The sequence below is a fragment of the Panthera leo genome, chromosome D1, assembly GCF_018350215.1.
Source record: "Panthera leo isolate Ple1 chromosome D1, P.leo_Ple1_pat1.1, whole genome shotgun sequence".
NCBI lineage: Eukaryota > Metazoa > Chordata > Mammalia > Carnivora > Felidae > Panthera > Panthera leo.
Genome location: NC_056688.1, coordinates 99,254,338 through 99,278,774, shown reverse-complemented (window position 1 = coordinate 99,278,774; position 24,437 = coordinate 99,254,338). Strand labels below are relative to the sequence as shown.

The 24,437-nt window shown below is 55.5% G+C and overlaps 2 protein-coding genes across 8 annotated transcripts; one reads left to right on the top strand and one right to left on the bottom strand.

Annotated features, from left to right (window-relative positions):
* The first annotated feature begins 422 nt into the window (after positions 1-422).
* On the top strand, positions 423-6,582 carry PSMC3 (proteasome 26S subunit, ATPase 3). Its single transcript, XM_042906497.1, has 12 exons — positions 423-754; positions 1,012-1,095; positions 1,672-1,797; positions 2,324-2,428; positions 2,542-2,604; positions 2,870-3,007; positions 3,577-3,720; positions 3,842-3,990; positions 4,806-4,902; positions 5,125-5,270; positions 6,136-6,217; positions 6,397-6,582. The coding sequence occupies exons 1-12, from the start codon at positions 680-682 to the stop codon at positions 6,505-6,507; spliced, it is 1,320 nt and encodes a 439-aa protein (XP_042762431.1). The 5' UTR covers positions 423-679; the 3' UTR covers positions 6,508-6,582.
* A 3,324-nt stretch (positions 6,583-9,906) lies between these two features.
* SLC39A13 (solute carrier family 39 member 13) lies at positions 9,907-24,270 on the bottom strand. 7 transcript variants are annotated; one of them, XM_042904131.1, is made up of 10 exons: positions 23,195-24,267; positions 14,825-15,133; positions 12,784-12,897; positions 12,365-12,504; positions 11,862-11,966; positions 11,659-11,748; positions 10,862-10,912; positions 10,434-10,562; positions 10,152-10,251; positions 9,907-10,026 (listed from the first exon to the last, which is right to left on the bottom strand). In XM_042904131.1, the coding sequence occupies exons 1-9, from the start codon at positions 23,364-23,366 to the stop codon at positions 10,189-10,191; spliced, it is 1,173 nt and encodes a 390-aa protein (XP_042760065.1). In that variant the 5' UTR covers positions 23,367-24,267; the 3' UTR covers positions 9,907-10,026; positions 10,152-10,188. The 7 variants fall into 7 exon arrangements, with proteins under 7 accessions (XP_042760065.1, XP_042760067.1, XP_042760062.1 ...); XM_042904133.1 differs by having other exon boundaries at positions 12,365-12,489; positions 23,195-24,265; XM_042904128.1 differs by having other exon boundaries at positions 10,430-10,562; positions 23,195-24,261.
* Between the last annotated feature and the right edge of the window lie 167 nt (positions 24,271-24,437).

Below are 24,437 nucleotides of genomic sequence, written 5' to 3'. Positions count from 1 at the left end.
ATTACAGACGTTGAGTCATAATGTTTTTAATTGTGGAGACTGTTGTCAATTGAGCTCTTTCCACGTGGGCAGTTCTGTGGCACCTGCTCAGAAAAGCAGCAGCGATTTCTCTTTAAAACTGATGAATGATTCTCTCAGGTGACCCTGGGCATGCCCTTTTTTTGGCTCGTTGCACACGGCTAGCCTATGTTGTCTATGGTTTGGGAGGCAGAGCCATCGCGCGAATCCCCTAATTCCTAGCTGCGCCAGATTCTGAGGTCAAGTCACCCCTTCGAACGTGCCCTTTCAATTACCGGCCAGATTAACACTACATTTCCCAGACACCCTGCAGGCTCCTTTCATTGCTCCCTCCCCTTCCGGTTTTATATCCAGGCCCCGCCCATTGCGCGCGCCGACCAATAGCGCACCCACCTCTCGCTCCTGGTTTAAACAGGACGAGGGCGGTAACGTTCCTGGAGCAGTAGGGGGAGTGAGGGGCGCGTCCTGCGGCCCGGGTTTTGTCTTTTGAATCGGAGTAGCAGATTCGCTCTGGCCGTGGAGGACGGAGCTAATTCGGTTAAGAGTCAGGACTTGGGGAGAGAGGCCCGCCACTAGTCAGAAGCAGGCCTTCAGAAAGAAAGTATTAATCTCTCGCCGCAGTTCCTGTCCAGTCCGATCTTCGGTCTTCTCCTTACAGAACATGAATCTGCTGCCGGAACTGGAGAGTCCAGTGACTCGGCAGGAGAAGATGGCTACCGTGTGGGATGAAGCTGAGGTGCGCGCTGGGAGGGTTGGGGCTCCCGGAGCTGGGGCCGGCGGGAAGACGCCCTTGGCGGGAGGGTAGGAAGTGGCTGGCGGAGTCAAGATCTAGCCTGGTCCTGGGGTCAGGGCCGCTTGGGATGTGGGCCAGGGTCTCGACTCCTTCATTCTGGTTTTCTGGGCTGGGAAGCTGCAGCTGTGAGTGGGCTCGGAGGACGCGGAATCCTTGCCCTGAGTTTAAAAAAAAAAAAAAAATTTTTTTTTTTTTAACAGCAAGATGGAATCGGGGAGGAGGTGCTCAAGATGTCCACAGAAGAGATTATCCAGCGCACACGGCTGCTGGACAGTGAGATCAAGGTGGGCTCACAGTCCCAGGGGCAGCGAGGCCCCCGCAGGGCAGACCCTAGAGATCCCAGCAGCTTCTTTCACTTTGTTCTCGGCCTTGCCAGGAGGACTTCGGGCCCGCGGATCAAGAAAGAAGAACTAAGCCTTAGAAGGGACTCGAAGAGGGTCAGGGTGGTGGGAGGGCAGGTCAGACAGGAGGAATCATCAGAATGCTCTTTCCAACGAGGTCTTTATTCCTCTTGAGAATCTTTCTCTTAGGAAGTCCCCAGTTTACAGATGAGGAAACAGGTTTCTGTTGTGGTGAAGTACCCAGCCCTTAATTAGCAGCAAAAGCTAAAACCTGTATTTGCTTGATTCAGGGCCCTGCTCTTTTTCCTCTGCTACAACTGCCTCAGGAAGTTTCCACACTGGCCTGTTTTGACCTCTGCTGGATGTGGACACAGTGAGGTTCACCTTTCAGAGAGCCTTAGAGCTGACTGAATGGGTGCGGGAGGTCCCCTTGGGCAGCCTGGGCTTCACCAGTTACAGGGTTCTAGGGATAAGCTGAAACACAGCTGAACATTTTGCTTCCACTTGCCCTCATCCCAGATCATGAAGAGTGAAGTATTGCGAGTGACCCACGAACTCCAGGCCATGAAGGACAAGATCAAAGAGAACAGTGAGAAAATCAAAGTGAACAAGACCCTGCCGTACCTTGTCTCCAACGTCATCGAGGTGTGTGTGTATGTGGAGGGGAAGAGAAAGGGTTAGCGGGGCTTGGAGGCAAGGCAGCCTGCGATGGTGCCGTTGGAGAAAAAGTGGGTGAAAGTTTTGAGGCCTAACTTGCATGTTAGAGCTGTACCTCGTGAGGCCCCCTCCCTAGTGTGCACTTCCGGGGCTCTACACACACACACACACACACACACACACACACACGTGTGTGTGTGTGTGTGTGTATATGATATATATATGATATATATATGATATATATAATATATGATATATATATATGATATATATATAACCTGAAAAGGCCTCAGAAGCCTCACATGTATCCTCTTTACTAGGGGGTAGAGAGCTGTGTGCAGAGAAGCAGAACCTAAACAGATCTTACCAGTCCCCTGGCTTAACAGCCACACCTTTGCTGGGCTTGCGGCTAGTCTCAGGAGTGGGGTGGATTGTCTTGGCCCCAGAAGCACTGGGCTTTGGGGAGTTCAAGGGCTGAGCAGGGCCTCTTGACCTGAGTTTTTTCCCTTCCTAGCTTCTAGATGTTGATCCCAATGACCAAGAGGAGGATGGTGCCAATATTGACCTGGATTCCCAGAGGAAGGGTAAATGTGCAGTGATCAAAACCTCTACCCGACAGGTGAGGCCAGCTCAATGCTAGGAGAACTGAGGAGGGTGAGGAGTGGATGTGGGACAGGACTAGGGAGTGTTCTTGAGGGCAGTAACAGACTGCACCTGGAATTTTTCATACAGACATACTTCCTGCCTGTGATTGGGTTGGTGGATGCTGAAAAGCTAAAGCCTGGAGACTTGGTGGTGAGTGGTGTCCCTGAGCCCAGGCAGGGCTTTTCCAGTGAGGTTTCTCCCACTGGCTAGCTGAGCCTCTGCCCCAGGCCCAGTTCAGTGTTGGCCCTAAATCTCAGCAGAACAGCCCAGAGAGTCCGAGCTTTATCTGCCTGCTCTTCGGTTCTTGTCTTTCCTAGTCCTGTTTTTTCTTTTCACTCTACAAACACCTATCACCCAGCCAGTTAGTTAGGCCTTGAGCTGGGACAAATCTGAAGACTTTGTGCTCTGTCCCTAGGGTGTGAACAAAGACTCCTATCTGATCCTGGAGACCCTGCCTACAGAGTATGACTCACGGGTGAAAGCCATGGAGGTGGATGAGAGGCCCACAGAACAATACAGTGACATTGGGGGCCTGGACAAGCAGATTCAGGAGGTGAGGGAGGCACCGGCTGCCACTAGTAGCCTCGCCAGCCTTTTGTTTTTCTGATTCATTGATCAGAGCACTTAGTGCCAGTGTGCCTCCTATCTTCCATCCTACGGTGGTAAGAGGGTGGGTGCCCTATGACAGTTTAGGAGGCTGAGGTCCAGAGAGATTAAATGACTTGTCGAGGGCCACAGGAAGGTTAGGGCCAGAGCCAGGACTGGAACTCAGGCTCCTGGTTCTTGTCCCAGTGCCTTTCTACCATATCCTGCTATTTCTGGAGCGACCATAGCCAGCCCTGGTGGGAGTGAGCATTCTGCATCTATTTTTTTAAGTTAATTTATATATATATAAAAACTTGAACTCACAAACCATGAGATCATGACCTGATCTCAAGAGTTGGCCACTGAGCTGAGCCACCCAGGCACCCTGATTCTGCATCCTTTTGATGCAGGGAAGAAGAGAGCAATGTCTCTGAATAGGAGGAGTAGGAGGGTTGCAGGTTGGGGTTGAAGTCATTAAGTGTTAGGCTCGGAGCCCTCAGGGCTTCACTCTCCTCACCCAGGACTTCTTCCTGGCAGCTGGTGGAGGCCATTGTCCTGCCAATGAACCACAAGGAGAAGTTTGAGAACTTGGGGATCCAGCCTCCAAAAGGGGTGTTGATGTATGGACCTCCAGGTACGGGGAAGACCCTGCTGGCCCGGGCCTGTGCTGCACAGACCAAGGTGAGTGCTTTGGGAGGGATGAGGAAGAAAGGGGCAGAAGCTAAAGCGTTACCAAAGGGACTCAAGAGGGACCTCTCTTGGTGCCTTTGGCCTGATATGGATCACCGTGCCGCCTCATCAGGCTACCTTCCTGAAGCTGGCTGGCCCACAGCTGGTGCAGATGTTCATTGGGGATGGTGCCAAGCTGGTCCGCGATGCCTTTGCCCTGGCTAAGGAGAAAGCTCCATCCATTATCTTCATTGATGAGCTGGATGCCATCGGCACTAAGCGGTAGGGGGATGCTGAGTGCCTCCAAGGAGATTGTTCTAAATCCTGTTTCCCCTGCTGTCCCATTCTTCCCCTGGAGCAGTGGCAGCTCTCCTCTCGTGGTTTTGCTTCCTGAATTCTCTTCTAACTGGCTTCCCTGCTGCTTTTCTCCTGACCATCTATTCTCCTCACGGCTTCCAGCATGGTCCTTTCATACCTGCTTGCTTCACTCCCATGTACCCCATCCCTCACACAAACATCCTACTTAAAATCCTCCATGGGCCCTGCATTGCTCCTTGGGATAAATGCTGGACTTAACCAGTCCCCTGTGTGGCTGTCCCTGCTCCTCTCCACCTCATCCTGGACCTGCCTCCGCCCCCACCTCTTCACAGCATCCTTCGGGTTTATAGGCCTGCTCCAGCTCTGTGCTGAGAGAGATTTTGCACTTACTGTTCCCTCTGTGGAATGTACTTTTCCCCTGGTGTGTTTTCAGCCTGAGGGATACTTCCTCAAGGATGCCTGCCTGGGTTTTCCCTTATGCTCCAAGTCTGGATCCCATATTTCTGAGCTATAAGCCCAGTTTGCAGTGGCACATTCATTCGTGGATAGCCCAGGCAGTGGCTAGTTTTGCTCACTGTTTTATTCTCAGCCTGGCTGATCCTAGGAGCCTCTCCAGTGTCTGACACCTTCCTTATACCAGTCCTGGGCTGGGGGCCCCCAGTTGAGTGAGACCTTTCTCTGTCCTGGATGGTTGGGTTAGGCTTCCAGTGGGTGGAGGAAGGGAAGGCTGTCCTCGAGTTGTGGCCTCACCAGTGTCTCGGGCCTCTTGTGTGCCCCAGCTTTGACAGTGAGAAGGCTGGAGACCGGGAGGTACAAAGGACAATGTTGGAGCTTCTGAACCAACTGGACGGGTTCCAGCCCAACACTCAAGTAAAGGTGGGTATTGTCATCATGGATGGAAGAAAACAGGGTTTAGAGGGCAGGGGACCTTCGCAGTCACATAGCTAGTGCAGCTAGAGTTAGAATTGAGATTTAACACACTTGTTGTGTGATCTGGACCCTGGGCTATCTCTCTGCCTGTCATGGCCTTGAGTGTTGTCTGTCTGTCTGGGAGCCCCATCTTCCTCAGTTCAAGTTGATGCTTCTCCTCTTGCTTAGGTAATTGCAGCCACCAACAGGGTGGACATCTTGGACCCCGCACTTCTCCGCTCAGGCCGTCTGGACCGAAAGATTGAATTCCCGATGCCCAACGAGGAGGCCCGGGCCAGAATCATGCAGATCCACTCCCGCAAGATGAACGTCAGGTGAGCAAGGGCATGAGCAAGGTGCTGAGACCTGAGGGGAACAACAGAGCGGTCTCTGTGGCCTTCGTACAGTGTGCCCAGGTCTCTACCCGCCCCTTCTCCCCTCCCTGTTCACACACAACTATTCCACGTGCTGGCTTCCATTTCTCCCCGGAAGCCTGAGATAGAATCTTGCTGGGGTCCAGGCCCTGATTCTGGGTGCTCTGCTCCTTACAGTCACCCTGCCTCCTCCTCCCCCATGATCTGAAGGTGCACAGGCTTGAGGCCCTCCCGTTTCCTTGACTCTCCTGCCCCAGCAGACGAGCACAGCTCAGAATAGCTTGAGCACAGCACAGAGTAGCTCAAGGGAATTCAGCCAGGGGCCAGATGGACTTGGATTTAGATCTGTGTGACCTCTAGTAGGTGCTATCATCTGTCTAAGCCTGAGTTTTCCTCTCTCGTACTTGGGGGTAATGGCACTGCCATTCACTTCCTGCCATTCATTTCCTGGCACCTGAGACTGAAAAATGCTGTGCTGATGCAGGGCTGATGCTACCGGAAAGAGAGGGAGATGACCATCCTTTGTCTCTACAACCTCTTGCTCCCCTGCCGCAGGCTGAATCAGTCCCTGGAATCTCAGGGACTGAGAAATCTCAGATTTCTAGAAAGCTAGACCCCCAGAAATAACCTGGTCTCTGCTTTGACCTACCCTCTTTCCTCCTGTATCTTGTACTGAGAGGAGAACAAGGCATATTGGGGAAGGGACTTGTCGACGTCACCAGGCGAGTGGGCCTTGCTGCCTGATGGGGAGTGTGGGAGGACATCTCCCACCCCTCGCCGTAAGTAACTCAGTCCTGTGGAATCTCTCCTCCACCCCCACACCCAGTCCTGACGTGAACTATGAGGAGCTGGCCCGCTGTACGGATGACTTCAATGGGGCCCAGTGCAAGGCCGTGTGTGTGGAGGCGGTGAGTGCTGGGGTGCGGGAGTGGGTTGCTTTGAGCCTTCTTGCCCCCTTCCCTGAACAGGATGGGGCGTTTGACTGGTGGAGACCGCTGCGGGGAAGAGGCTCAGAGGGCTGAGGCCTCTCAGAGCCGGGCCAGGGGTGTGGGAAGGCACCCTTAGAGCCTGTGTGTCCTGGGTGCAGGGCATGATCGCGCTGCGCAGGGGCGCCACAGAGCTCACCCATGAGGACTACATGGAGGGCATCCTGGAAGTGCAGGCCAAGAAGAAAGCCAACCTGCAGTACTACGCCTAGGGGGATGCCTGCGCACCTGCTCCCTGGTCTCACGCTCGTTACAGTTCATAATAAAGGAAGGCTTCAGGTCCCGGGCACCTGTCTGTTTTCCCTTCCCGGGCTCTGGGTGGAACGGTGGAGCGTGTGCTCGAGGCTCCTTCCCCACGTGCTGCTGCCTGGAAACCCGAGACCGCCGTGGGCCTCACACCAGTTGTGAGGCAAGGCCCTCCGGGAAGGATAGCCTCGTGCTACACCTGCTGCGTGGGGTCTTCTGGCCCCCCCACCCCCCACCGTGTCCCTCCAGATCCTGTTCCCATTCCCTGGCCCCTGTCAGCTCTAGAGGTTGGTGCCTTGCAGCTCCAGGACAAAGGTCCTGACAGAAGCCAGCCTTTCCCCTTTTACATTTTTTGCATTTTGGTGCTCTCATCCCTACTCCCAGGTAAAGCCAGGCTCTAGGTGTTTCTCCTTGAAAGTCCTCCCCTGCTTCCTGGCCCCTGAGCCTCCTGTTCCTCCACATGTTCCCATTAGCTCTTTTGGCCCATTTTTCTCTTGCTGAAAAATGAACCTTGAGCAAGAGCAGTGAGAGTCCTTCTAGGCCTAACCTCTGGTTCTGGTGTGTTCTCCCCCAGTCCTCAGTTCTGCCGTCAGCCCCACTCCCCATCAGGCCCCTGTCCTGTTTCCTTTAGGATCTCGTTGGTCCTCTCCTGTTCATTCACCTTCCAGCTCCCCCGCATCGTAGCTGGCCTGGTGTGGTTCGCTGAGGGCTTGTTCTGGGTCCCGTGCCGAGCAGGTCTTGTGCATGGTTTGATGCAGTTATCTTAGCATCCACCAATGGGATAGTCTCCTTTCATAGATGTGTTTACACACCTGGGCCAGGGTTGCTCTTAGGTGGTAGCATAGCTGGGATTGGAACCCAGGACAGCAAAGCCCTTCTTTCCGCTCTGCTCTTAGCAGTTTTGCTGGGCCCCAGAATGCCTTTCCGAATAAGAGCCCCTCGGAACTCTTGTCAGCTCTTGCCCTCTAGCAAAAGCCCCTACATGCACCTTTTCCCTGTACTCTCCCCTGGTGGGGGTTGGGGGAGGCCTACCACAGTGGGCTACTGACTGAGCTGGCCTATCTGAAGGGCTTGGCTTCCTGCTAGCTTCCTCACCCTGGCATCCCAAGGCTTCCACACTGCCTTCTAGAGTGCTGATGCTCCCGGTGGCAATCCCCTTGACTTCTGCCTCCGGCCTGAGGTGCTCCCAGTACAGCCTCTGAGAGCTTCTGGTTTCTGTCCCCTGTCCTGGATTTGGCCACTTGGCTTCTGCACTCTCTGTCCCTTCTAGCCAGTCACGGCATTCACCCTGTGGCACTGTAGTGAACCCACAGGAACCCCCTCCCACCCCACCTGCTTCTTCATCTATAAATGAGGCCCAGCTGCCTCTCTGGGCAGGCTGAGTGCAGTGATTGAATGTGCACCTGCCACCCGCAGGTAGGAGCCCCAGTGCTGCCGAGGAGAGGACGGGGGCTGGTCAAAAAGCTCTGGATTCGCTTCCAGGCCTGGGCTCCCCACACCCTGGATGTGTCACAGCCAGGTGGGGCAGCTCCCTTTTTGCTGACAGAGCTACTGGGTCAGAGCCAGGCACTCCCAGCTGAGGTTGCCACGAATTTGGGCTTCCCAGCCCCCGTACTGGACTCCACGATGGCACAGGCACCACTGCTCTCAGCCAACGGGCTACTGGAGGTTGTCCTGCTTGGTGTGGAGAGGAGAGGGGACTCCGTTTCCCCTCTTCTGCTTTCTTGGGCTAGCACTGAGGGGAAGGAACACCCCCCGGTGCCTGATGCTGTCCTTACATTCAGACATCCAGAGGAAGTGAGGATGTGTGGTTTAGAGTAAGGACCCCCTAGTTTTTCTTTTCTAATTTCATGGAAGCAAAGCTGGAGGTGACCGTGTGGATGGACCTCCCTTTAGTTAATTTGCTCAAGGAACAGGCCAGGGAAAAGCCCCTAGCTCTGTAAAACGAGGACAACCACCCTTGGGGATGACGTTGGCTACAATGGCATACTGCCAGGCTTATAGTGTCGGGATGAAAAGCTAACGAGCCAGGGATAGCATGAGAGGCTATACCCTGTTCTAAGAAGTACTGCAGAGTAATAGTTCAGAGATGAACATGAAGCAGAAGAGCTGAAGGTGGGGGGGAAGGGGATAAGATGCTGAGCTGGGACCCACACAGCCACCAACCTGGCTGGAGCAAGGGACTCCTGGGAAAGCCCTGCTTGACCATGGACTCTGGTGTGCAGAGGAGAGACAACCAGTTTGTATATAATTATTTATTTGCATCTTATCTATAGAATAAGTATTTACAGATAGAAACAGAACCACAGCAAAACTGCTGTAAAACCATTCGGACCCTCTTGACGGCTGCTTCTCAGAACATCCACGGTTGAGCAGCAGGGCTGAGCCCGGCTGTGGAGTGGGCCAGCTGAGTACCTGGGTGTCAGCCAAGAGAAATAGCTGGGGATTATGGCTTCAGCATTCTCCCAGAGCACATTCCTGAGTGCTGACAACGCGGAGCCCTCACCACCCCCAACTCCCCCTCAGCCTACGTGGGACAGGAAAAAGGGGCCTGGAGCCGGGGGGCAGCTGTGGCACCCTCTTCCTGCCCCCAGGATCTCTGCCTGGATCCTGTGCTGGCGTGAGCATCCCTGAGCTGGCCTCAGAGGCCTCTCTGGCCCAGGGCTGCTCCCTGCCCCGCAGGCTGCTGTTTGGCAGCTGGAGGTGGCAAAAGCCGCCGGCGCTGCCAGGGAGCGTTCACCGGGGGGAACGGGAGCCGGCCTAGGGCTGGCAGCCACGAGGAAAAGGTCTTGGAAAGCATCTGCCAGGCTCCATCCTGGGCTGGGTAGGGCTGTCAGTGCTGAGTGGGGTGAGGGGCGACACAAGCACCTGCCTCTCCTTTCTTTGGCCTTAGAGCTGGCAAAGGAAGGGCCGGGACAATGGACACGGCAGAGAGAAGGTGCCCCAGCCTCAGCCCCTCGGCTGCCCAGGACTTGGTGCCCGAGCAGAGGTCAGGGACCCCAAGGCCCCAGAAGGAGACAGCTTTGGGCCCCCTGAGCTCCCTAGGGAGCAGCCTCTCACTCCCCCTGCAGTCTTGTGGGGAGAGGCCTCCACCTGGGACCAGTGCTGCTCGTCCTCACTGCCCTTTGTGAGAAGTGCAGGGTGACAGGGTGGTCAGGAGAGAAGACCACGGCGTGGCTGGGGGCCGGCGCGGGCATCGGGCCCTGGGCCCAGCGCATGATCACAGTGTCGGTCTCACACATAACTGGTCACACGTGTACGTGTACACGCACGCATGCACACACACACACACACACCATCCTCTCATCTGGTCAGAGGTGTGCTCTCTCAGGCACTCGCCCTCTGCCTCACACACGGTCACAGAGTGAATCTGAGTCTCTTATTGCAGTGTGGGGGGCATCAGGGACCGTCAATCCACGAAAAGCGAGAACAGCACCATCACCACGATGCCTGTGCAGAGCAGCAGCACTTGCTGCAGGGAGCGCCTGTGGGGAGAGGGGGGCGGCTCAGGGGGGGGGGGGCCACTGGCTGACGAGGGGGCGGAGCCCAGAAGCCCTTCCCCCTCGAGCTCCCCTGAACCCTGTGAGTGGCGGTGGGGAGGGTCACTCACCACGGGTCATCTTCCTCCAAGAGGTCCGGCAGCACGTTCACCAGGGCGATATAGAGAAAGCCACCAGAGGTGAAGGGCAGGATCCAGGCCACGGTCTCCTCTGCAGTGGGAGAAGTCCCGACTGGCTAGGAGCCCAGGGGAGCCACGTGCACCGCACCCACTCCCACAGGGTAGACCGGGCAGATCCTGGCCTGCACACTGGGGCGGGGCAGCTGTGCCCTCTGGCTGGGGCCCCTCCACTGACCGCCACCTGCCACCCCCACCCACCATGCCCGTACCTACTCCCTTGGGGGACTGCGTACAGATGGCGAAGCAGGCGCCCAGCAGGCCCCCCAGTGCCGTCGAGAGCTGCAGCTTGGCTGCGCTCCATCGGTCAAAGCCGGCCCGGAGCAGGATGGCAAAGTCGCCCACCTGAGGGGAGGTCCAGATGATCACTCTGGGCCCCAGGGGTCAGGTACGGACATGCACACCGAGCCCCCTGCACCGGCCTTGCTGCTGGGCCCCCCCGCCAAGCCCACATCCCCTAGGCTGGGACCCCAGTCCCCAGGAGGCTGGAGCACAGCTGAGATGGAAGCTGCAGCCTGGTGGACTGAGAGCTCCAGGCCTCCGGAGCCCAGCCCCCAAGGCTGCTACTGCTGGGCTTCCTACCCCCACCCCCTCTCTGAAGCCCCACGTCCCCACTGCCGCCATGGAGAGCCTCTGGCACACACCTCATGGGGGATCTCGTGCAGAAGGATGGCCATGGTGGTCAGGAGCCCAATCTGCAGGGAAGGAGTCTGTGGGGTTCTGGGCCGAGGGCCAGGCACCCACTTGTCCACTCATTCTACAAATATTTACTCTGCTGAGTGCTCTGGCCGGACACCATTTGGCTACTAGAAATACAGCAGTGAATACAACACACAAGGAACCTGCCTTCACGAAGCAGGAGGCAAGGACTGAATGAACACACAAAGAACTGCATGATTACAGTGATAAGTACTGCAGGAGAAGAGATGGACTGGGTGTCATAGACACAAGTGACAGGGGCCTAATTTAGATGAGGGGTCAGCAAAGGCCTCTTTGAGGAAGTGCATTTAAGTCGAAGCCTGAAGGATAAGGAGCCAGTGTTTCAAAGAGTGGGAGGAAGAACATTCCAGGCAGACGGGGTAGTGTGAGGTGGAGGCCATGAGCGGGGAAAGAGCTCGGCCAGTTCAAGAGTAGGCGGACCACTAATGTCAGAGCTCAGAGGACAGAGTGCGGAGGTGGGTGAGAAGCATCTAGAAGCAGGCAGGGCCCAAGCCTAGCAGCCTGGCAGAGGTATGTGATCCCAAAAAGGAGTGTTTGGCTTGGGACAGAAGGCGGCCTCATGCAGGAGCCCTTGGGGCTTAGATGGGGGTGTGGATGGTGGAGGGAGTGGGAAGGACAGAAACTGGAAGCTTATTTTGGGAGGTAGAACCACCTGGTCTACATAGGCACCATCATTCCCCCCAGAAATGCCTGGGTCCCCGCTGTCGCAGCCGCCACTCACCTTCTTGCTCACAAGGAAGCTGGCAGCTACAGCCAGCCCATGAGTGAAGTTGTCTATGGTGTTGGCCAGCAGGTTGAGATAGCCACTGACCTGCATGAGGGGAGAGGAAGCCAGGCTGACCCGAGTGGGCAGGGCTCAGATGGGCCTGCCACTTGTGGGGAGGAACAGCTACAGGGAGAGGGGACCCTGAGCGGGCCACTCACTTTGATGGTCCGGACCACGGCGCTCACGCCGGGCTCTGCAGCCGGCTGGGCCAGATAGCGGCCTCCATTGAGCGCGGCAGCAGCGGCAGGGTCTTTGCTGGGGGCCTAGGGCCAGGAGAAGGAGGGAGAGGTGACATTAGATGCTCCCCCACTTGGCCAGGGTAGACGCAGGAAAGGAGCAAGAGATGGAGAAACAGAGGCAGGGAGACCCTGGCCCCTTTTGTCTAGCTAGACTTCTCTGCTGCTCAATAAGCCGCGTGTACCCAGACCCAACTGATCCTCTGCCTCCCACACGGCTGCTGCCATCAGTCTATGATAACAAGCCACAGCAGGGCCAATGTCGTCACTCCCCAGATCTTCCCAGTTGGCCCAGCCTCCCAGAGCCCCCAGGGAATGGCCAAGAGACCCACTTTTCAGGGTTCAATTCAGAACCTGGGCCTGCAGGCCCTCAACCACCACAGAATAGAGGCCAGCTTGTCCGGACCCTGGGATGTGGAGCTCACCTGGCTGGTCCCCTCCTTCTCCTTGCTGTCCAGGAACATCTTCTCCAATGCCAGAAAGGTCAGGAAGCCAGCAATGACCCACAGTCCCAGTTGCTGTTGCTGCTGCAGGCTCTGCCCCTCACCACCTGCAGGGGGCAGCACTGACAGGCCAGGCCAAGCCAGGGCCACAGAAGGGGGGCCATTTGGAATGGGATCTAGTCAGGGGCAGTGACAGGGGAAGGGGGACAGGAATGGCTGGTGGGAAAGCTGGGCCCCAGGGACTCCCACAGGGGCCAGGGGATTGGGGCCAGGACACATTCCCTGCCAGACGCCCAGAACCCCTCTCCCAGTCATTCTGGCAGAGCAGGTAGGGCCTAGGCCAACCTTAGGCATGGGCACCAGCTCCCTCTGCCCTCCTGCCCAACTGCGGCCTCACTCACCAGGGCTGGCACTGCATGTGTAGGCCCACGCCTCAGGCAGCAGGTGGAGAAACACATTGCCCAAAAGTCCCCCCAAGGCAAAGCTGAGCAGCTGTTTCAGACGTCTGGCCCCAGCTACAAAAGAGATTCGGGGCCTGGGGCTGATCTACCAGAACCGCTGGCCCGACCTCTGCCCCACCCAGCTTACTGGGCGCTATGTTTTTCCAACCAGACTGCAAGCCTCCAGAAGGCTGGACTTGGCCTCCTGCCCTTCCTGGAGCACCGACCCCACCCCCCCACCCCCACCCCCAGGCCCAGCACTGGCTGGGTGCTCAACAGGAAATACATCACGACCTGCTGGATGACTGTGGAGCACTAACTCGTGCTTCACAGTTAGGAGACTGGGCTTGGGAGTCCGAAAGGTCCCAGCTCCCCAACCCACAAGCTGGTGACCTTGGGCAGGTAACTTCTGGGATTCGTTTTCCCATCTGTAAACTGGGGATAATTATATCTGATAGGGATCTTGGGGCAATTAAATTGCAATACATATAGCAAGTGCCCTTCAAGTGGGAATTTTTCTTTTCACAGCCACGGTCACTCTTGGAAAAGTGGCAGAGATTTGGGGACTTTTGCAGACTTGCAGCATCCAGAGTTGGAAGTGCCCTAAGAAGTCTATGTCCAAACTCTTGGTTTATAGAGAAACAGGCCCAGAGGGCAGAGGCAGCTTGGTGATCGGGTGGAATCCCAGGAAAAGCTGCCGCTTCCAGGCTGTGTGACCTCAGCCTGATCAAAGGACCCCTCTGTGCCTGTGCTTCCTCATTTGTGAAATGGGGCTAATAATCCAAGTCCTCCCTATGCTGACTCACCGGGACACGGTAAGAGGGGCTGAGAGGATGCACGGGCACAGGCATGACAGCAGGGCCCCACATCGGCCCCATTCACAGCTGCGGCACCAGCCGTCAGCCTGGCACAGGGCATAGATGTGCTCATAACCATCTGCTGAATGAACAGCTCCTGAGCCTCACAAGCGGCAGAAACCCTTGGAGCAGGCATTTCAAACAGATTCCAGGAGTCTGGTCCAGACCTAGTATGTTGCACTCCTGGGTGGGGCAGCAGGCACCTAGTTTTAGCAGCTACCCATCTAGTCTCTTTAGTTTTCATCACAACATGTCATTTGTGGACAGTATATGTACCTGTCACAAAAGGGCAGCTTCTGCCCATGCCAGTGCCCTGCCTCCCAGATCCCCTCCCCAAAGGCAGGCTGGCTACCTGGGTAAGGCTGACCCAGAGGCCCTTGGTAGGAGGGTCTTTTGCACTATGAGCAGAGACTGAAGGGCAAGGCACCGCATCCCTGTAGCCGGCACAGGGCCCGTGAACACGCTGCCCTTTCCCCTGCACCAGGCAGCCTTCTAAGTGCTTTTACCAATATTAGCTCATTTCATCTTCACAGCAGTACCCATGAAGTACATACTAGGATTATGCCCATTCTTAAAAAACTATTTTTCAAGTTTATTTATTTTGAGAGAGAGACAGAATGAGCAGAGGAGGGGCAGAGACAGAAGGAGGGAGAGAATCCCAAGAAGGCTCCACACTGTCAGCACAGAGCCCGATGCAGGCTTGAACCCATGATCCATGAGATCATGACCTGAGCTGGAACCAAGAGTCGGATGCTTCACCGACTGAGCCACCCAGGTGCCCCGCATTATGCCCCTTTTTAAGGTCGGGAGCCTGAGCCTCAAGTAACTTGCCCGATGCCACCCAGTTGGAAAGTGGCAGGGCCAGGGGTTGAACCCAAGCAGCCTGGCACTCATATTTCCAACCAGTGTCTATACTGTTTCTTGGTGAACGTCTGCTGACTTTGATTCTTTCGGAACAAAGGATGAACGAAGGAAAGAGCATGGCACACCCTGGTCTCACAGGACCAAGGTGAGAAGTTACATGTGTCCCCGCCCTCCACCTGAGACACAATGAAACCTGGGACGTGAGGCCCCACTCTACCAGGGAGAGCAGCGATGTTTTCCACGCTGCTGGCTGCCCTGGGCACCAGAGGAGGGTCACCTACCTTCTGAGCGCAGCGTAGTCCCCATCTCCAGGGGAATCACGAGCAGTGGGAAGACCCCACTGAGCCCCACCATGAGTGAGCCCAGGAGGGAGCAGATCCAGGTATCCAGCCTCTCCCCACTCAGCAGGGCCCCCCAGGATTCGCTTTCTTTGTTGTCTAGGCGACAGGCGGCGGCAGGCCCCCGGCTCCTCAGGGCCTGCTGGGAACCCCCAGCCCCTCCCAGGAGCTCTAGGACAAGAGCAGTGAAGAAGAGGAGCCTCTGGCCCGCCATGCCACAGCCAGGGCAGGGACATCCAGGCATGCCACGTGCTGAAAAACACAAAGGCCTCTTACGTGAGCTGCCACCCTTGGCCGCACACCTGCTTAGCAAACGTGGCATCTTAACCCTCCTCCCTACAAGCGGCCGTGGCATCCACTCTCCTGCTTGCCTTGCCCAGGGCTTCTGATCCCAGTGATGGGTTCACAGAGTAAAGGGGCTCTACTCTTCTACACCCCACTCCCAAGGACCACACATTGTTTCCTTCTGAGCCAGCTCCAGACTGTGTGTCAGCACGTCTGCCTGGGGCTAAACTTTCCCTAATGACGGGGTGAGGCGCTGGCTGGGCTCCCTTCAGCCACCGGCAGGCCCAGCCCAGTCGGGTGTCTCTAGCTGCCAGGGGAGGCCCCGCCGCCAGGACATGCCCCAGTGAGGACGCCCCAGGGGACTGAGGCTGGCACTGTCTAGCTTGATGGGTGACACTGGGAGGCGCAGGTGGGGAAAGCGAGCAGCTGAGCTAGGGCAGAACCGTCAAGAGCTTCTCCCTAGGCAACGAGCCCACTGTCCCCAGGGCACAGAGACAGACAGGACGTAGGGCTGAAGAGAAAGATCCTTCAGTTAGGAACTGCCTCACAGCTGTGCAGAGCACACGCTTCGGAGACCTGCCCTAAACTTTGTGCTCTGCAGCTATGGCTTTTTGAGTGTAGGCAAAGTCCCTGCAGCACCTGAGCCTCAGTTTCCTCCTCTGTAGGATAACAGAACCGCCTCCCGCACAGGCTGCGAAGGCCACGAGCTTGCTGATGCAGGTGAACTGTGCCCGGCAGGGAGGGGGCAGGGAGAGCCCTCCTTATATTGCAGGAGACCTGGGGCACCGGGCAGCAGGAAGGTTCCCAGCCTCTGGATCACAGGATGTGGATGTGAGTCAACTAAGAGAGAAGTTCAATCTGGAAACTCAGGCATGAGGTTTAAATGCGGTCTGCCCTGCCTCATCTGGCCGTGACCTTGAGCTGGCGATGTCCCTGCCTCAGTTTCCTCATCCCCTGATGGCGGTGGAAGGCTGGAAAAGATGCCCGCGTCCAGGACCTCCAAAGGCCCTCACGAGAGACTGAGGAAACCCGCTGGGCTCCACGGGGTCCAAAGGCAGGACTGGGCCGGGCCGGACTTGAGGCCAAGGCAGGGCACGCAGAGGTGAGGGGACCACAGTCTGGGCAGAGGGGAAGCGGAGGACGGAGAGCCAGAGAGCAGAGGGAAAGGAGAAAGCAAGAGAAAGTCAAGAGTGAGAGAGCCAGAGACTGGGAGACGGACACGGAGGAGGAAAGCGAGGGAGCGATGGGCAGCGAGGGAGCGATGGGCAGCGACGTGCAGGGCGACAGGGGAGAAGAGAAGCCCTAGGAAGTTGAATTCCCGGGCTCTGCGCCAGAGGCCCGGGTCTGCCCGGGAGCGGCAGGGCCGGGGTCGGGGTGGGGGTGGGGGGATCGGCCGAGGCGTCCCGCCCGGGGCGCGGGCCCCGAGGGTCGGGCGGTCACTCACCGTGCGGCAGCGGCGGCGGCGGCGCTCCGGGCGGCCCCAGCCATCCAGCTGCGGCGCCGCGCCCCGCCCCGGGTCTGCCCCGCCCGGTCCGCCGCCCGGCCCCCAGCCCGGAGCCGCCCCCGGAGCGCGGCCACGTCACACGGGACCTGTCCGGAACCCGACGCGCGGCGCGCCGCAGGGTCGGGGGGAGCGGCGGTCGAGGCGCGCTTCCGCCTCGCGGCCGTGGGGGACCCGGGAGGCCCAGGCGCACTTCCGCCCGGGAGGATCGGGGGCGGAGGGGAGGGCCCGGCGGAAGTGGGAGCCCCAGGAGCGAGGCGCTCAGCCCCCGCTGGGCGGGGCGGAGAGGGCGGCCCCGCAGGGACCGCGAGCCGCTGGGTGGCTGGGCTTGCGGCTCTGGCCGCCGCTTCCTCTCTCGGGCCGCAGTGTCGCCCACGGCCGCACGAGGGCGCGCTCCGCTGCCAGCCCTCGCAGCCCGGAGCCCGGAGCCCGGCCGGGGTCGGGGTGGGTGCCTGGCTTGGGCGCTCCTGCTGTGAGTCAAACCGGCCTGGCTCCTCCATGAACAAGGGAAAGGGGAAGTGCCCGCCGCAGGGAGGGGCCTAGCCTCGGGAACCTCAGAAGAGGGAATTTTATTCTTACTCATCGAATTATTTTTATGCTTTGGTTTTTCACTGGGAACCTCAGGCCTTTGTCTCCAGGGCTTGTAACCCTTTGGGGTCCAATGCGTGGTGGCTTGACACTTGCTTGGAACCCCAAACCTGGGGTAGCTCCCTTTTGTGCTTGCCTCACCTGGAGGAAGGTAGGCCTAACCTCAGACTAGGGCAGCAAACAATAAAGAGCATTATTATATCTACAATTTACTGGACACTATTGCGTGCCATTCACTCCATCTGCATTATCTCACTGAATCCTCATTCTGCCCCACTGAGGTGGGTACTGTTAGCCCCGGGGTCACGCAGTGGCACAGATGGCAGAGCCAGGTTTCCCCCTGGGTGTCCCTGAGCCCAGAGCATGTGACAGCACCTCTCACTTCCAGGGAGGTGGGAGTCTGGCTTGGAGGTTCCACATTGCATCTTTTGCTGGGAATCAGCCAAGACTGTATAATATTCAGGATGGGGCACGTGGATACCCACTTGGGCAGAGATTGCCACAGGGTAGGGGTCTCCAAACCTCTGACCCTCATTCGTCACCCATGGTAGTTCCCTTCAACTGTCCTGTGTTGCTCTCGCCTACTGGGGGCTCCGAGGGCACATGACTCACATGCTGCACCTGATGCCTGTTGACCACACTCCAATGTGTGCCTTTCTTGGACCTCCAGCTCCTTCCAGGTGGGATCAGCTTTCCTCTGAAAGCCCCGTGTCTGTCTCACCACACCAAGCCCATAGGCAAGTTCTGAAGTGAAAGCCTTGGGTTGGTTTTTTTGCAAAGGGAGGAAGACGCCCAGGGATGCTGCTCTGGGATGTCAAAGATGCACCCGCCCCCCCATATGCAAATCACTTAATCATATGCAAAGCACTTCACAATATACAAATGATTTCACAATAAGACAGTCAAGTTAGCATTCCTGCCTCTGGGGGCTGAGGGCTGCTGGCCCCCAGCAAGAGGGTAAGGCAAGACCCAGCCAGAAACGTCACCTGGCTGCCTTCTCACTGTCCTTTCCTCTCACCTGGCCTGGAATTTCCACCATCAAACTCCCTAATGGAGTAAAGAAGCACACTGGGGGGCTCTAGAAGAGGACCATGAGCAGAGGGGACCAGGTGGAAAGACGGTGTGTGGACTGATGTGTGCTGTTAAAAGCAATGAATTAGATCTGCCAGGGGCTTCCAGGTGAGAAAAGAAAGATGCAGAAATATTTATTTAATTCGATCTTCTCTTTTAAAATAATGACAAAAGGAACCCTGTCTAAATATATGTGATTATAGGCATCAGTATATAGAAGACTATGTATAATTGTGAATAATAAAAAATATAGAAGATCAAACATTGAGTGATAACATGGATTCCATGGATGGGTGGGGAGGAAAAATATAAAAGGAAAATTTAAAAGCACGTCAGAACATGAATATGATCATTTATGCAATTATGTACAAATGTATATACATGTGTACATAAAATCTCAACTTATTTATTGATTTATTTTTTTTTTTTCAACTTTTTTTAATTTATTTTTGGGGCAGAGAGAGACAGAGCATGAACGGGGGAGGGGCAGAGAGAGAGGGAGACACAGAATTGGAAACAGGCTCCAGGCTCCGAGCCATCAGCCCAGAGCCTGACGCGGGGCTCGAACTCACGGACCGCGAGATCGTGACCTGGCTTAAGTCGGACGCTTAACCGACTGCGCCACCCAGGCGCCCCTATTTATTGATTTATTTGATGACCTCATAGCTTTATGGTTAAGACAGCCAGATTCTTGTACCAGACTTCCTGGAGCAAATTACTTGACATCCTATGCCTCAGTTTCCTCATCTGTAAAGTGGATTACTGTGTCAGATTGTAAATGAGTGAATACACACAGAGCATTTAGAACTATGCCTGGCATACGACAAATTCTCTTTAAGGCTTAGGTATTATAATTATTTGCATGTGTGGATATATGGGTATAAAGAAAATGTTATAGCAATGAACAGATAACTTAAAGACACAAGGTGGGGACCATCCTCTGTTGTCTCCTTGCTGAGCTCAGATGACGGATGAGTGTTTTCCAACACATTTATCAATCGGTTTGGAGGCCACAGCGACCTCCTGAGTCGTGGCCCTGGGCAGAAAAATTTTAGCAGGGTGGATGGGCCTAGACAGTGCTCAGATCTGTGTGGCTGGGAGGCCTCTGACTGGGGGGCTGCAGACCCGTTTTTCTGACCTCACTGGGTCTGACTTTAACACGTCGTTCCTGACTTTGGTGTCTTTAGTGGGGGCCCTTTTCAACAACAAGGTCTCAGCCCTCTATTTCCAGAAGGGAGGGCTGCCTCTGGGCCTGGGCCTGCTGACAAGGTGGGGGCTGCAAAACCATCAAGGTCTGCCATTGTCAATGTTCTGACAACCTCCCCTCCTCTGGCTGCACAGGGCTAGACACTCTAGGGTGGGGGTTGATGCACTTTTTTTTTTTTTTTTTTTTTCTTCCAGAGGCCTTCTCCTTTTCAGGGCTTTCTTTGGGTCCACAGGCTGGCAGCAACCTCTTGTAGAGAAGCTTCTGAGGCTCAGGGTGATGAGCTCCTTGCCCGTGAGTACAGCTGTGAAATGAGGCCTGTTACTCTTACAGGGGCTTCAGGCTCAGCCTCTCCCAACTGAATCTGCCCCTCAGGAACCCCTGGCCTTAACCCTCTCTCAAGTCACCCTTCCTAGAGCAGCCTCAGCCCCCTAGTGAGTTTCTGGGGTGCTTTACCCCCCAGATCCTGAGCCCTGGCCAGACGAGGCACTAGCAGCTTCATAGCACAACCCTTCCTGGGCAGCCAAGCCTCACTTCTTTCTGTCTGGTCTCTCTGCCTTTATAACCCCCTTTGTAATCGCCATCCCACCCCCTGGCAGGCCTGGCATATTTCTCCCCTTCTGTCATTTCTGTTGATTGAAATTCAGCCCTTTTACAAGCCTTCCCTGAAGCCTTCTGGATCTGTCCAGGCTGAAGGCCCTCAGTGTTGTGTGTCTTAGGGGTTTTTTTTTAGCCCTGTCCCCTGCATGCACAGGCCTTTCCCCCCATTCCATATGGGCTTCTGGAAAGAAAGACAACCTCTTGCCTATACCCTGAATAAAAGTCAGTCTAAATGGCTTTAATGTCTCCCTTTCCCCTTCAGGAGCACAAATGCAGATACTTCTGCATTATGCACAGCCATCTGGGCCTTTGCAGGCCCTCCTTTACTTAATTTATGTGTTTATTGATATATTTGCTTACTTGTCACTCCCGCCCCCGTCCCATCTCCCTGTCTCCTTCTTGGGGGAACCTGAATTTTGTGATGATCAGGTTTTCAAGATCTTTCCTTTTCAAGTTTTTTTTTTTTTTTTTAATGTTTATTTATTTATTTTGAAAGAAATTGTGCACGTGCAAGCAAGCAGGGAAGGGGCAGAGAGTAAATCCCAAGCAGGTTCCACACTCAATGCAGAGCCCCACAGAGGGCTCCATCTCAGACCATGAGCTCCTGACCTAAGCTGAAATCAAGAGGCAGATGCTTAACTGAGCCGCCCAGGTGCCTTTCTCTCTCTCTCTCTCTCTCTTTTTTTTTAAGCTTTTATTTTTAAGTAATCTCTACACCCAATGTGGAGCTCAAACTCACAACCCGAGATCACGAGTCACATGCTCCACCGACTGAGCCAGCCAGGCGGCCCTTGGCTCTTTTTAAAGCTAAGGAAAATAAAAGTTGTTCTAAAGTTTTCTTTTACTTTCTTGTAAAAGTGATTACAAGTGATTACAGTGATTCTTACAATTGTTTTCATATAGGCCCTGCATAATTATTACTAAGTTTACTTTAAGATATGTTGCATTTTTTTCAGATATTTTGAATAGGATATTTCCCATTACATTCTGAACGATTCGATGATAGCTGACAGGAAGGCAAATTATTTTTATGTATTCCTTTGATACCTGGTAAACCAACTATATATTTTTTATAGGTTCTCATAATTTCTCAGTATTACTCTTGAGTCTTTTGTCATCTCCTAATAACAAAAGTATTAGAAGGAAGGAACCAACATTGCTATTTGTAGAGATATGGTTTGCCTTGGTCTTGAACTTCACAGGAAGGGTATTTGTTTTCTGGGACTGGCTTTTGCACTCAACAGTATGGTGCTAAGATGCATTTATGCCATTATGTGAAACTGGTTCATTTGCTTGCTTAACTGCTGAACTGCCTTATCGCTGTGTGGATGTATCCACTGTAATTTATTTACCCGCTCTCCTTAGTGTTCACTTGGGTTACTCCCAGAGTTTTGCTATTAAGAACAGTGTATCTTTGAACGTTCCCGCCCAGGTCTCTTGGAGCACAAGCCAAGGTCTCTCTTGATTTGATGCCTGGGGGGTGGGGATCTGCTGCGTCTCCGCATTACAAGATAAGGCCAGATTGTCTTCTCCAGTGGTTACACAGAGTTGCTGGCTAGCGATGCACCGGAGATTGTGCGGCTCCACCTCTTCTCCAACACTGGGTGCTGTCAGGCTTAGTTTTTGCCCTTCCAGTGCTGTAAAATAGCATCCCACCGTGGTCGTCGCTGTTGTTCCTTCACTACCAATGAACTTGAGCATCTCTTAAGATGTTCACTTGAACACGTGTGCTTCCTCTTCTTTAAAATGCCTTTTCACGTCGTTTATCAATTTTTCTGCCGGATATTTTGTGTTTTTCCCCCCTATGGATTTGCAAGAGTTCTTTATGTATTCTTGATGCCTAACCTTTGCCAGTTGCACGTGGCGGGCGTCTGCTCCCGTTTGTGGCTTGCTTTTCACTTTCTCTAAGGTGTCTCCACTTCTCTCTTCCCTCCCACATCTGTGCCAGGGACGCCCATGGGCGTTGCTAGTGTGTGCGTGTGCACTTGTGCGTGTGTGTTGGGGGTGGGGGGGGGAGTGGGCTCGTGTCCCTCCGAACCCGGTGCAGACCGATCCCGCCTCTCCTCCTGCTTTCCGGCCTTTAGGGGACACCGCTCCTCTTCCCTCGCAGCCTCTCTCCCAGCTTTGCCCAGGGGACCCCCGCTCGGCCTGGCTCGGCGGGCTGGAGGCAGGAGGCGCCCCCGCCCCCCGGGGTTATTGATCACTTCCGGCGCCTCATCTGGGGGCCGGGCCCCTCTCCGCTCGGCCGGGCAGCGCCCTGCTAGCTCGGCGCTCCCTGGGGGCGGGCGCCGGGGGAGGGGCCCTCGGGCCGGCCCTCCGGAGGCGGGGCGGGGGCCCGGGCTGCGGCGGGGGCTGGGGTGGGGGGCGGAAGCTGCCCGAGCAGATAAGCGCCGAGGTCGGTCCTGCGGTGAGACAGTGCGGGACGCCGCCGCCTCCCCACTGCCTCCGCTGCGCCGTCCCCGCACCCTCTGTGCCCTACTCCCTCCAACCCTGGCTCGGCATCCTGGGCGGAGCCCCCCGGGGCCCGTGGGGGAGAGGCTCTGGCCTGCACCTTCTGTTCCCGGCCTCAGTTATCTCAGCTGGAAAACGGGGGTAGGAGGCTGCATTTACTCCGCGAGGCTGTTGGAGATGCAACAAATGCAGGCTGGTGAAAACCCTCTGCAGATCTGAGCCTTTTGTAAAGGATAGGGACCCTGATCCCTTCTCCTTGCCCCTGCTGTACCCGCCTGTCTCCCGGCTTCAATCTCGTTGCAGAGATGGGAAAGTGGGGGTCTCGCTTGCCTCAGAGCCAGGGAGCCAGAGGAGGATGGAACACTTTCCACTGTCCTCAGCGTGGGGACAGAGCTAGGTTGTGTAGAGCCTGATGCTTTTACCATTTGAGGTCCTCGTTAAGAAAAAGACTACAAAATCACAAATATAAATTTGCAGAGGCCTCTGCCAGGGCCTTGGAAGGTGCTTAAACCAGAGAGAAGCTCAAGTCTGGTTTCTCTGTTTCCTTGCCTTGCCGGGAGGGCCCCTACAGGAACTTATAACACCCCTCTGCAAGAGACAGTCAGACACCTACCTGATTGCAGGGTAGGATGGCCGCAAACAATATGGCTGGGGAACTGCCTGGAGGAGTCCCTGCTGCAGCTGGCCCCAACCCCTTGCGTGCCCAGGAAGCCATCCGCAAGCCCAACCCAAGAAGCAAGGGCAGTCAGGCATTTGGGGACTGCACCACAGCTGGGCAGGGCCATCCAGTCATGGTTCAACTCGCCACTCAGGGCCCCTGACCCTGCGGGTTGGTGGTGGCAGAGAACAGTTCCTAGGAGAAAGGAAGAGGAACCTCTCTGAGGCAGTATAAATGCATCTGACTTGTAGTTACACAGGATTGGGGTTCAAGCCCCTGCAGGGCTGTGTGATCTTAGGAAGACTCCTCCGCCTCAGATTTCTCATCTGTAAAATGGGAGTAATAGTACCGACCTGTCAGAACTGTTATGGGGCTTAAATGAGACCATGCATGAAGAGGGGCTGAGCTCTTGGCTTTTAGAAAGAAACTTCCCTTCTGTGAACTCTCCAGGCCAGGAGAGGCATTTTTCTCTCCATTTTAGGGTTAAGTCACTTAGCCAGGGGACGGTCTCTGTTGCTCTACACCAAGGTCTGGCACCAATGTCTTGGTTCTAACTAGCAGGGAACACGGCTCCCTTGAGGCTTTCTCCCTAGGGAGTTAAGTGCCACTGCTGGGTGTGAATTCCCAGGGCAGGGAGCCAAGGAGAGCCCTTGATTCAGCAGACTGCTCACCTTTCTGTTTTTATAACCTCTTTGCTCTCGTGGGCACTTGAGGCCGGAATGTGTCCAACTCTGACATCTTACAACCTGGACCAGGAGAAGCAAGAGACTGTGGTGATGGGGACAGGGCAGGGGAGCCGGGAATGGGCCAGGACCATGGGCCTGGGCAGCGGTGACACCCCAAAAGACCTGCTGCTTTGCTTCATGGTTTGCATAAGATTTCCACTGGGTTGGAGGACAGAACCAAGTTCTCACCTCAGAGCTGTTGCTTTTTGGCCAGCTGACCTTCCTCCCCGCTGAGCCTCAGTTGCCTCATATTTGAAACGGGGATAAGAATACCTGTGAGGATTCTGACCTGTTATGTATGTAAAGCGCCTAGTGAATGCCACCAGTTGTTAAAAAAAGTGGATGGGGCACCTGGGTGGCTCAGTGGGTTAAGCAACGGACTTTGGCTCCGGTCATGATCTCACAGTTCGTGAGTTCGAGGCCCGCAATGGGCTCCCCACTGGCAGTGCAGGGCCTGCTCAGGATTCTCGCGC

What these genes read in the sequence shown, in the direction of transcription:
- SLC39A13 (XM_042904128.1), bottom strand. Translation starts at nt 23,366, where the DNA reads ATGGCCCTGCCCAGCTGTGGTGCAGTCCCCAAATGCCTGACTGCCCTT. An exon ending in GCAGTCCCCCAAGGGAGTAG is followed by an intron (nt 10,252 to 10,429) that starts GTACGGGCATGG and finishes CTCCCACTGCAG; the next exon opens with AGGAGACCGTGGCCTGGATC. An exon ending in TTGGAGGAAGATGACCCGTG is followed by an intron (nt 10,027 to 10,151) that starts GTGAGTGACCCT and finishes CTCTCCCCACAG; the next exon opens with GCGCTCCCTGCAGCAAGTGC.
- PSMC3 (XM_042906497.1), top strand. Translation starts at nt 680, where the DNA reads ATGAATCTGCTGCCGGAACTGGAGAGTCCAGTGACTCGGCAGGAGAAG. An exon ending in CCTGTGCTGCACAGACCAAG is followed by an intron (nt 3,721 to 3,841) that starts GTGAGTGCTTTG and finishes CCGCCTCATCAG; the next exon opens with GCTACCTTCCTGAAGCTGGC. An exon ending in GATGCCATCGGCACTAAGCG is followed by an intron (nt 3,991 to 4,805) that starts GTAGGGGGATGC and finishes TGTGTGCCCCAG; the next exon opens with CTTTGACAGTGAGAAGGCTG.